This window comes from Dipodomys spectabilis, unplaced genomic scaffold (assembly GCF_019054845.1).
Source record: "Dipodomys spectabilis isolate Male_0828 unplaced genomic scaffold, ASM1905484v1 ptg000030l, whole genome shotgun sequence".
NCBI lineage: Eukaryota > Metazoa > Chordata > Mammalia > Rodentia > Heteromyidae > Dipodomys > Dipodomys spectabilis.
Window position 1 is genome coordinate 6729831 of NW_024870707.1, and position 12839 is coordinate 6742669.

The 12839-nt window shown below is 39.9% G+C and overlaps 1 protein-coding gene across 1 annotated transcript; it reads right to left on the reverse strand.

The window, feature by feature from the left end:
- Positions 1–494: 494 nt before the first annotated feature.
- LOC122105227 (membrane-spanning 4-domains subfamily A member 6D-like) lies at positions 495–10071 on the reverse strand. The gene is made up of 7 exons (XM_042676377.1): positions 9877–10071; positions 8341–8494; positions 7027–7161; positions 6039–6095; positions 3904–4098; positions 1531–1632; positions 495–717 (listed from the first exon to the last, which is right to left on the reverse strand). The coding sequence occupies exons 2-7, from the start codon at positions 8485–8487 to the stop codon at positions 625–627; spliced, it is 729 nt and encodes a 242-aa protein (XP_042532311.1). The 5' UTR covers positions 8488–8494; positions 9877–10071; the 3' UTR covers positions 495–624.
- Positions 10072–12839: the final 2768 nt, after the last annotated feature.

Below are 12839 nucleotides of genomic sequence, written 5' to 3' on the forward strand. Positions count from 1 at the left end.
CGAAGCGGGGATGAAGATATTGAAGTGGTGACACAGATCAAGACGCACTGTACACATAAACTGCTTTGTTGAATTGCAAAATACCAATATATAACCTGCCATTAAGGTAAGTAAGAAAGGGTGTAGGAAGAATTTGGTAACAAAACACCAACCAGCACCCAGTACCCAGGCCTGTCTGAGGGGCTTGGCAGGCGGGTAGGGAGATAAGATAGGAGAGCTCTGCTCTGTGCTGTGGTTTATTGTTGCTGAAGATGCACCCTGAGGCCTCCTGCATGCTAGTCAAGAGCTGTCCCTGAGCCACACCCTCACCCCCTAAGTCTAGCCATCCTGGAATTGAGGATCATCTCCAGCACATCCTAAAGATCACCTCTTCCTAGCAGAGGCCACACATGCCTGTGGTTCAGTGGGTGGAGGCCATATCCAGCTGGGCTCTTGGCTTCCAGCCACAGAAGCCAGCTCAGCTGCCTGGGCTGGAGGGAATATCACTGAATATATACATTCAACCATTTTTTTTAATATTCACTATACAAATGACTTACATTTTACAGAAGTCAAGAATTGCTTCCATGGTGGTTAGACAGTCTACATGAATGTTCTGCTCAATATTTCCCCCCTTTTTTGTTCTTAATTCCTCAGTAGTTCCTGGTATGCAGTTTGAGATGACTCCTGGTTGAAGTTGAGTCTATCGTATACATTCTGGGACACAAAATGCACACTCTAAAACAAAGAAAATAAATTTGGTTTCAGACTTCACTTAGATCCACTGAGTATATATATATATATATATACACATATATATGTATATAGATACATTTATAAGTATATATGTATATCTATATTTAGGTATAGATAGATAATTTCCTTCCTTTTTTATCTAACATGGATTCCCTAGCTGTCTCCAAGATGAGTATAATGCAGCATTAAGCTCCCTGAATAACTGATGTTCAACATCTGGTCTTTTTTTCTGCTCTCTACAATTAAAATTTCAAGTAAAGCAAGGCTTTTTAATTCCATTCAATGAAGCCACGAGCTCACAGAGGTGAGTTCTTTAATAACTTCGGGGGACACAAAGGAAATTTAAGGTCAAAAGGAAGGGAAAGAAGGGCATAAGCAGATGAGTGAACACAGTCACGTGCAAAGCCCTTTTCCTGGGTCAAGAACTGCTCATGACACCAGTTGCCATGCCAGGGAGTCCTTCTACTTAAGCGGAAGCCAGCAGGTTCTTGTGTTCCAAACAAAGGAACAAGCTCACAGCATAATGCTAGGATAGATGCTTAATCTCCTGGTGCCTGTTTCTTCATTTGCAACATGGGAGGGACCAGATGATTTCTCAAGCTCAACAATCGACACATGCTCCCAAGCATTCGCTGGCCATCTGTCCTTGCCTCCCTGCCTCACCATCAAAGCCACCTCCCTTGGACATACCAGGCCGACACATTGTTCCTTCTGTCCCTCTTTCTTGGTGTCCAAACTCAACACATCCTCAAAGAAGTACCAGGAAAGATTCGGGGAGGCCAGAAGTATACTCACCTCAGGGAAATTATCCTTAGACTGCTTCCACCACAGCACAGCAGACAGGACAGCCAGGCCCACCTCCACCAGCGTACAGACTAGCATCAAACCCAGGGTACCCTGAAGTCAAGGAGAAGAGGCATTGGGAGTTACTGAGTCATCTGAGTCTTCATGCCTGGCTGGGAGGGGATTGAGGAGACAAAGATCGCCTCCATCATCAGAGAGTAAAGACTTCACAAGGAAGGAAACTGAGATGTGCACAAGTCTAGCGACCGATCAAAAGCAATCTATTTCTTAATTCCATTGAGAGGAGAGTGAGGAGGAGGAGTAGCTAAATCAACAAAGACATTTCCTCTTACTCCTCAGAGAGAGGCAACCTTGGTTGCATTATTCAGTCAGTAAAGGAGCTGAATGCTAGGCTCACTTTCAGGATTGAGGGTGAACAGTTTCCCATTCTAACCTCAACTGTACTGCTCAGTGCGGGCCTAGACTAGTGTCTCTGTGTCTCTAGCATGTCTCTGTGTCTCTAGCTTCTATGGACTTATCCATCTATAAACTGTGCAAAATAGTATTTCCTTCTCAGAGATTTGTGAGGATCAATGAGCTGACACATATATATATATATATATATATATATATATATATATATATATGAAAATGTATATGGTAGACATATGGAAATTAAATACTTAGGGTGTTTCTTTGGCCTTTTTTAAAGTGGATGTAAGAGGTAGGTAGAAAAATATCAAAATGGTAGTTTCTAACACTCCAAATCAACTCAAGCAAGTCTCCATACAGCTTGGGCAATACCATTTCTATCCTGGATAATAGGCCACTTGACAGAAAACAGAGATATGGTGCTTACATCCATCTCTAGTTCACTTAAAGAGGAGAGAAAATTCCCCTACATTACTAAGACATTATCACAGCCAACTTGGTTCTCTGACATACAAATTCAACCATTCCATTATGCATTCCTAGTTGATCTACTGCACAAATTTTTCCTCCTCTTTCCCCACACCAGATGTAGTGGAGTCAGATATTAATTTATACCAGCAACCCTCAGCCTTAGTTTCACACATTTTTTTCCGCATTATGATTTTGTGAACTGAAGGATAATGGCCTAAGGCCAGCTCTACAAGTAATGGAGATGAGGGGGAAAAAAAAACAGCAACCTCCCTCTTCAGCCACCTTCCCGCTGTCTTTAATTTCTCTGACTCTCAAGATGGTAGAATGATAAATAATTTGTGGCCTCTCTATTCTTATGTAGCACAACATACACAAGCCCCTCCAGGTACTAATGTAATGGGATGGAGAAACACAATGTGGTCAAGTGTGATAGTGGATCAATGAAGCTTACAGAGCTTGGTTACAGGGTGAGCTGAAGAGGGAGAATGACAGAGTAAAGGGTCATGATCAAGATACAGTGAACATATGTCCTAGATGTGTCCAAATGGAACCTCCTGGTACTACTTACCTATGATCGTATATATAAAAACTAAAAACTAATGGTCAAAAGGTGTAGTATTTTTTTCATCAACTTTCATTGCTTTCCTTCTTCCAATAAGATAGAATTTTCTTATAAACATTTCCATTACCATTCTCCATATACCTATATTCCTTATCTCCTAACTTAACAAATTCTATCTCTTTAGGTTGTGATAAAACAAAGTATATAATTGGGGTTCCTGAATACTGTGTGTTATGTGTGTATGTGATATATATATATATATATATATATATATACACACATATATATAACCTATAGCTCATGTTCTCCATTTTTCAGTGCTCATCTAGATATCAAATCACGTCCTCTCACCCCCTCCCTTTTTCTTCAGCTCTGGACACCAAAGAACCCAGAGATTTGCATGCAGTGTGCATAAATTCTCCCTCTGGTCTACATTCTCAGCTCCTGTGTTTGCCTACCTCAATTCACCAGTCCATGTATCAAGATCCTTAGGTTGAAAAACTCATAATTTATGCCTTGAAAACTGGATATTTTGGATTCCTAAGACCCTCTACTAGCAATAACTTTTAGTTTTTTTAAACCAACTTTATTTGCAATTGACTCTTCAATTTTCTCCTTTCAGTATGTAAACCTTTTAATTTCATGCTTGCGGCTCCCTTTCTGTTCTATAGTCCTGGTTCTCCAAAGATGCCCAACATGAAAGATTAGAAGTATATTTTGTTTGTTTGTTTTTAACTGTATTTTTTTTGTCTTTTCTTTTTTGGTTCTGGGGATCGAACCCAGGACGTTGCACTTGCTACGCAAGCATTTTGCCACTGAGCTACATCCCAGCCCAAAATTAGAAGTATTTTTAAAAGAAAGAAAGACTCTGAAGAAAACATGGCCTTCAAGAAATTCACAGAATGGATAGAAATACTTACAGCCAGACTGGTCTTGGCCATGTAGCATGCATTGTTTCTGCTTATATGATAATAGGAATAAGAGCTAGTTGGGTGAGGGCTCAGTTCACACTTCTGTAAGGCAGAATCCAAGTCACTCAAGTTGTAAGAGAGGAGAATGAAACCCATAAGACCAAACAGAGAGCTCCCAATGTTTATGGCGAGGCTGCTGTGAACCTGAAAGAAAAATGCAGAGTACAGATCCTTCTCATGAGCTACAAACATCTCTAACTACCTCTTTGCTGGGAAAATACTTTTGCTGGTCTGTCTTAAGAGGTCTAGATTCATTATTTACTTCCGTATTCATGATTTATTTCTAATAAGCTAGAAAAAAATCAGAACCTAGGTCAGGTTGTGAGTGGGAGAAATGCCTACATGAAATGCCTCTCCCCACAGACACAACTTCAAAGAAGTGGCAGACAAGATTCTCCTTCTAAGTTCTTCACCCTGGAGACTGACAGCAGAGTCCCATGAGGTCTTGCCTACAAATCCCCCTTTGGGCTAGAACATAATTATCTCCATTTCCCTCAGTCAGTGCTGTAGTTTGAGACGGTACATATCCCCAGTGAACCAAGCCCATGTCTTAATCCTAAAGTCAATGCTGGGGCCAGGCAAGTCAAACCTTTAGGACAAGAGACCTGATGGGAGGCCGTAAGTATCAGAATGCCCTTGATAGGGATGATTGGGACAAAGACTTCTTACTCTCTCTTTGCTTCCCTGCTGCTATGCAGCCAAGGGGTTGGCCCACATGATTACTACCATGTTACCACTGCTTCACCACAGGCCCCAAAGCAGCAGACACACCCAACCATGTACCAAAGATTACAAAACGTGGATCAAAATAAGCATTTCCTCTATTTATGTTGATGTAGCCCAGGTATTTGTTACAATAACGTAACCCTGAACAATACAGACATGACCAACAGCCCCCCCTCCATACACACACATTATGGGAGTTTCAGATTTACAGACAAGGCAAGAAAAGTAGTTCACTCTTCCTCATATGCTGCTTCTCACAAAATCATATCCACCCATAGATGAAAGTGGGCATGGTTCTCTGTCTCAGGAAGGCCCTGCAATGTAGACCGGCAAATCACTGGCTATGTCCAGGGCCATCTGTATGGGAGATACAGATGCAAAGATGGTATGATTAGAGGCCAGGACTTGAATGATCTCGGGAAAGTGAGATCAGGAAGTTAAGAGTTGTGCCAGCAATCTGTTTCCTTGAGTGCTAAGTTCTTCAGTTTCATTTCCCAGCTTTAGGTCTTATTTCCGTATTTCGGAAGGGAGGGGCATAAATAGATCTCAGTAGTTTGCAGTTACAACTGCAGCACTATTCACTAGAAACAAAATACGCAATCAGCCCCGAAGGACGAATGGATTTAGATAATGTGGGGAAGGGGGAAAGAATGCAGTCAAGAATTCATTGCATCTACCACAAAACTAAAAAAAGTAAGGGAAGGAGTAGGTTGAAGGGGGTTGAAATTGTTGTAGGGGGAGACACAGATTCATCATATCCATAAACTTAAACGACACCTCCATTTTACAACTACTTAGAGATAATGAAAGAAAGAAAAAGCAGTTTCTCTTCTCCAACTCACAGGAGAGGAGAGCTACGCTTACGAGGATGCTCAAAACCATGTCTATAGAAAAGTATGTCCCAGGGCACACTCAACAGCCATTTAGCGGGAGTGAACCTCTGGTCCACAGACTATGTAAGACTTTCAAAATCACAGAAAGAACCTCATCTTGGTTTGCTGAAGGAGTTTTTGACATTGTACCCACAACAAATACACCTTTTAAAAATATTATGAGCCTGTGCATCAGTACAGAGCTAAATTTGAAAGTCTATTACCTGCTAAATATCACCATAAGTAAGAAGGATTTTTTTTTTGCACTGGTCCATGGTGTGTCACAATACCCTAAACACAGACTTTGATTTGGAGCCCACAATTTCCCCCATCTGGGCAGGGTTGTGAAGGGTCCCAAGTCATTTTTGAAGTACTCCAACTAGTTGCTCTGCAGTTTAGATTCCAGCTTTTCAATGGAGACCCTGACCCTAATGAATCCTATTTCATTTTGACTCCCAGCTAGAGGGCTATGGCTCTTATACTTACCAAACGTTTACTTGACATCTTATCTGTGATGATTGATAGACATCCAGAAGCGATGAACTACTCAGCAAAGAAAGGAAATATTGTCAAGACCATTTCTTGTACAAGATAGCTACAATGTTCCCATCATTGTATTTATAAAAACAACAACAACCTCCCCCCCCCCAACAGAACAAATGATCCATGATGTAAGGTCTTATTTAAGTTCATACATTTGCCCCCTTTCTCCAAAGTAGCATTCAGAAAGCAAGAGAAATGTCATATCTGAGCAGAAATAGGCTTCAATACACAAAATGGAGATCTTAAAAGAAGCCGGTAAGTAGATTTCTGTGAATGAGGGAAGAAATTTTGGAGTCAGATAGTCTTTAGGGAAGAAGGTAAACCAAAGATCTAGGAAGAGAAAAGAATGGGAGATGGTGGTATAATATGCATCCTTCCTTTAATTAATATAATGTATCTACTGATACATTAAGGCATATTTACATATGCCTTTATCCCTGAGATAAATTCCACTTGATCTTATTGAATGATATGTCTGGTGTGTTGTTGACCTCTGAGGCTGGTGTTCTGCTAAAGAGTGTTACATCTGTGTTCTTAGGATGTTGGCTTGTAGTTTTCTTTTCTGGTAGAATCCTTGTCTGACTTTGGTATCAGAAAGTTGCTATATAGAAATTCCTTCCTCCCCTGAGTCCTACTTCATGAGTATTTGGCTGAGCCCAGAATGAAGCCTCTAAGATCATCCTAGCTCAAGATAAGAGGGGAAAAGAAATAAGATGATGTTCAAAGGGAATGGTTATTAAGTCAGCTGAGGAACATACCTAAAACCATATTCTCCCTATCCTCCTGTGTACTTCCTTCCCCTGAGAACTCATAGGCTGCAAGCCCTACCAAAGCCCCAAGCAGAAATGCTGCCATGAAGCAGAAGAATCTATAGTATCGATCCTTTCTCCCTCTGGATCCTCATCTCTCAGTCTGGCAGAATTCTACTTACACACATGGATCCAATGAATGGGTAGCCTGATTTTATCAGGGAAGTAAACACTGGGGTAAAATATGGGGAGAAGGGAGAACATGCCAAAATGACTCCCAAACTAAACACCATCACTCCACACAGGATCTGGATCGCCTGTTGGGAGAGAAAGAGGGTGAAAGTTAAAACCTTTAGGTGTGAAGACATTGCCTCTCCACCTCTCCCAGAAGTTGATAGGTTATCACCTTCTAGAAGATTCTGGTGAGACCACAGACACGACAAAGACTGCCAAGTAAGAAAAGTGAGCCTTTGGTTTGAAGGCAAGGCTGTTCTGCCACAGAAAACCACTGCGTGAGGCTGCCAGGTGAGTGCTTCACAAACCTTCAGACCTTTCTGCCTCTCAAGCCCTGGGCTGTTCATGTCCAGTGTACCTCAGTTCATCCCAATGCTGGGCTCTCTTGAAAACCTCATTTCTACCTTTTATGGAAACAAGGGACATCCGAAAATTATCATGATCTCATCAGCACAGGAGATATGGAAGCCATTTCCCATATCTCTCTTGTCCTATATATAACATGGCACCTTGGTTCCTGTTCAGGATCCATGGGCTCTTCCATGCATACCCCTTTCCTGAGGACCCTCAAGTGGGAAGGTTTTCACACCCACTTTCAGCTCAGGGGCACGGTTCTTTTGACATATATCAAGCAATGTTTTTCAAGCCTGTGCCACCAGAGCCTAACAAGTGATGGCTCTCAAAGCCAGGAAATGTTTTGAGAAATGTTTTCCTCCTAGACCTTGAGCCAATCAATCTTGGCTTGGATCCAATAGAGCTACTTTAATAAACTCTGTCTGAGAAGACTGAGATCAACCAAAGGTAAATATCCCCAGTACTTTCCCCCCAAAAAGGAGAGAAGAAGACAAAGGTTTACGTTTTCCTATCATTTATAATAAAGGAAGTCTTTTTCTTTGAAAAATCAACACAGATGACTGCCATGCAACAGGTGAACAGGATGTAATTCTTTATCATTAATTTCATAAGAGAAAATATAAAGCAGTATATTGTACAAAAAAGTCCCTCCTCCCCAAATAATAAAACAATCAAAACTTAATCACTCAAATTCAGAATAAGGGGGACATAAACATTTTTTCGTTTGTGGAACAAAGTCCTGCAGAAGATTTAAACAGCCCTCCCGAGTGTATTCCACTGGCCTGAAGAGCAGTTTGTTTGTCCTAGCAAAACCAAAGGGCCTCCACACCCACAAGAGATCACATAAGACATAGACATTCTCCCCCCTGCCCTTCATCCCATCCCAACGTGTTCTGAATTGGATTTACCGCAACAACTTTGATTTCTGCCCTGAGGTGTTTCTTCAGGCTATAGTCCATCTGGTAGGTGGGTTGAGGCTGCCCTAGTTCAGCAACATTGGTTCCATTGGATCTGATCACTGTAACAGTCTCTCTGGTCACCTCTTGTGGTATCATGATGGTGCTGCCCATGCCAAAAGAGAGGAAATTCAGTTCTGAGTACTGAGAGGTGAGAACCACAAAGATACGCTTTTATGATGATTTCTCCAGGTTTGACATAGTCTACTGACTATAGATAATGAACCCCTCAAAGGAAGGCCCTGCCATGCATCTCACGAGATCCCCAATGTTTATTGGCAAAGGACGCTGCAGAATTTGGAATGTGTAGCCATCTCTCTTTCTCCCATTTATCCTGACAGCAGTGCATTGCTCTAAGGAGAAAGGATGAAAATTCAACGTTCATTCTTCTCCTTTCCAACTTCGCTACTACTCACGTGATCTGCACAAGATTTTTTTTTTTTTTTGTCTAATGGTAACACTTATGTTCATTAATCCCAGAGACTTTTCTCACCTTTCATTCTGGTACTTTTAAGCCTTGCGTCAATCCTCAACGTTAACAAATTAGCTAGTAAAACGTATCTTCGTTTTAAGGAAATTCGGAAGCAAATGGAAATGGCATCCACTTTGTAAAAGACTGAAGAAACAGTTCAAGTTGTGATCCCTGGTCAGCCATGACCACTCTCTTGGGTTCCGAACTCCAGGTAGAATCTGGAGCCCTTGCACAATTCTCTAGAAAAGTTAATTTTGTTTTTTATTGCTTTCTTGCCTGCCAGTATCAGTCTGAACCTGGGTCTAGCCAGTCTGGAGAAACAGCTGCATATGGTAACATGAGAAGTCTAAGAGTCATGACCCTAGGTTTGAGGACTCTACTTTTGAGCCATAAGAACTAAGTTGCCCAAGGAATCAGTTGCTGAGCTCAGCGTGGTTCTCATTTCTCAGCTCATGGTCTGTCCAGTTGCCAAACGGCCAGAGAGAATTTAAAGAGATAAGAGCTGTGTTCCCATTTGTCCCATAGCCATAGCAAAGGAATTCACCAACATTATGTACTACTTTGTAAATGGTGGGATAAAAAGAGGAAATTACATGTATGTATATATGTATATGTATCTTTGTAGGTACATGTATTTGTCTCTCTATATATGGATGTATGTAAATATATGTATATATATGAAGATGGCACATGGCATCTATCAAATCATATATGGGAAGAGGGAAGGAGGGAATACAAATATGGTGGAAGGGATGAAGTTGTTCAAAGTACACAGTGTGCATGATGTATGGAAATATCACAATAAAACCTCCTCATGCAACACATGTATGCCAAATCCAAAATAAATAAGAAAGGAAAAAACAGCAGAATAGTTATAATCAGATGTTACTTGCTTTTGCCCATTCTAATTCTGAAATGCTAGGGTGTTCATCGCATTGAAGGCACTTGGGAAGAATCCCCTACCTCCTCATCTCAGAAGGAGAGGTGAGCAGAGAAAGGTGCTCTACATTGCCTACCTGGCCTGTAGACCTTCCGGCCGGTCCCTGCTGAGTTCCCAGAAGCCCCCGCCGCAGGCTGTAACTCTGTCTTCTCCAAGTCTGATGAGCAGGTTTTACTTGCGGTCTTCTGAATGTGGCCAGTCCTTCCCTTGTTCTGGGTTGCTGAGGCACAGGATGTGAGGCTTAACAGACCCGTGGATTTGAGAAATATGCCCACACTTCCTTTTTTTTCTAAACCTTTAGTAACTTCAGAAAAAAAAATCACTGAAAAAAAAAAACCCCACCAATAACTAGTGCTCAGAGAGTGAGGGAATCATGGAGTTTTACACAAGTGAATTACCCCACTAACACATGCTAGCTTCCTGCCATTAGCCAAACTTATGTTTCTATAAGTTAAGTACAAAACAACAGCAAGAATTGTTGTGAAGAGGCGAGACATGTTTCAGAAAGGTCTTTTAGAAGCACTCTACTAATAATATTGTCAGTGAAGTAACATTGGTGAATAATAACATTTCATAATATAATTAATGTAAGCTATAATAATAAATATAATAAATACAAATATGTATAAGTATGAATGATAAATATAAGCATATAAGTAACAAATGCAGAGTAAATATATAGTTAAATGTAAAATTATAAATATGAAAGAAATACAAACTATAAAGTAACTGTAAAGATAAATATTGAGGGCTGGGAAGGTAGCTCAGTGGTAGAACGCTAGCCTTGAGCTGAAGAGCTGAGGGACAGCACCCAGGCCCAGAGTTCAGGCCCCATGACTGGACCCCCCCCCCAAAAAAAGATAAATATTTATGTAGGCAGGCCTGGTGGCTCACACCTGTAATTCTAGCTACTCAGGAGGTTGAGATCTGAGGATCGCCGTTCAAAGCCAGCCTGGGCAAGAAAGTCCATGAAACTCTGATCTCCGATAAACCATGAGAAAACTAGAAATGGCGCTGTAGCTCAAGTGGCAGAGCGCTCGCTCTACCACTAGAGAAGATAAAACACATTTTATTTGGCAATAATTTTATCCTTGCTCGAAATGTTAGTGGCTACATTACCCTTTGGCAACAGGAAGTTTGTGGTTAAAACTCCAACTTCAACATTCAGCTGATTTCAAGAAGGGAGGGCTAGAGTTCAGCATAAGCTATTTCATAAAACAGATGGAAACTTCTTGAGCATAAATGGGTAGTTTCTTCCCATAACAGAGAGGAAGAGGGAAGTGAGACAGAAAGAAAGAAAAGGAATTAAGCTAGTACTGAGAATTAAGAAAACATGCCCAAGCTCACTGTGAATAGGAAACACTAACAGCTAGAAACAAGTTTCTAGCTGTGTTTATTGCATTATTTATAGGATTTTATTTGAGTGATTCCAGCCAGGATAAAACACCTTATTTTTTAAAATGAAACTTGATTTATCAAGTTCATTTGGATATATCCTTGAAGTATATTTATGCTCTAGCAATAATTTTATTTTGTCACGGTTAGTATTTCAAAATTAATTCATGAATGAAAGCATAATATCTGAAGGTGATATATGTTGCTTAGACAAACACTTGTATTTTGCAAAGTAGACTAGAATTTACTCTGTTAACATTGGAAAGTTGCAATTTTCCACTTTATAATGAAGTTTACCAATGAATATATTTGTTCTATGAATCAAGTTAAAAACAATGTGCCAGACTTCTCTTTGCATGAAATTTTAATACTTATTCTTGGAGACATAGCTTAGTAGCAGAGTAATTGCTTACAATGAAGAAAACCTGAATTAAAAAATTACTTTGTTATTTTTAAGGTGATGTACAGAAGGATTACAATTATTTTATATATCTAAGTAATAGTGTCAGGTCAATTGCTTTCTATTTATGAATCACATCTATTTTTTCCTTTAATAACCTATATCTGAGAACTACCTAGAAACACCTCTGTTCAAATTATAATGTAGGTCAGTTAATAAGGAAACAGCAGGTTTGACAGGTTATAACTCTCTGAAAAATCATATCTTGACTCATTATCTGAGTTCTCTGGAGATATTGTGTAAATGCTTTAAACCATGTTAGATGAACATGACATAAGTGCAGGCTAATTCCCATACAAATAATAAATATTGACCTATAATTAGGATCAATTAAGAATTTACTACAGGAAAGTTTCTGCCATTCACTTTTGACTTGAAAGATTGGATGGATATTTAATAAAGGTAGACTGAGAATAGGAAACATATTGGCAAATTGAGCAGAGGCCAAAACTATTCCGTGCAAACTTGCTTGAGAACATAATAGTCACGTTTTTTACTCTTGTTCACACAATGGCCAGATGTTATATGTGTCTTTACCACCATAGTATTTATTCTATGTTTTTACTTGAAATTTCTCTGATAACTTGTGACATTTTTCACGCACTTGTCAGAAATTTGTGTATCTTATTTTGAGAAATGTCTATTCATGTTCTTTGCTCATTTTTTTCTTTATTAAAAAAATATTTTTATTGCAAAGATACTGTACAGAGGGGTTACAGTTACATGAGTAAGGTAACAATGCTCAATAGGAAATGTTTCCTATTCCCTCCTTTTTCCCCCCTACTATCCCTCCCCTTCCTACTTCCCCCACCCCTCCTTCCCCCTACCAAGTTGTAAAGTTCTTTTCAACATGGTGTTTTGTATGTCTCATTGTTACAGTGGGTCAACCTGTGTCCTTGTTTCAGTTCCTTTCCCCTCCCCAAATTAGAAAAATGCATATACAAGATACAGAGCACTGGATTTTCTGTTTGATCAACTACTATGGACTTAAGAATTGGGTATTTAAGTGAATGCAGAAAGCTGTTTGCTCATTTTTTAAAACCTTGCTCATATTTTCTATGATTAAGCTATATGTGTTTAATTATAAATTTTGGATATTAACCCTTATCCTATATGCATGCCTTTTCAAATCATTTTCCCCATCCCACACATTTGCTTTTCCTTATGTCAATATATTTGCCTTT

Bases quoted from the DNA above. Each gene is read 5' to 3' on its own strand.
- LOC122105227 (XM_042676377.1), bottom strand. From the start codon at position 8,487: ATGATACCACAAGAGGTGACCAGAGAGACTGTTACAGTGATCAGATCC. The intron at 6,096-7,026 runs GTAAGTAGAATT...TTTGCTGAGTAG, and splicing joins CATTCATTGGATCCATGTGT to TTCATCGCTTCTGGATGTCT. The intron at 4,099-6,038 runs GTAAGTATAAGA...TTTTTCTTTCAG, and splicing joins AGATGTCAAGTAAACGTTTG to GTTCACAGCAGCCTCGCCAT.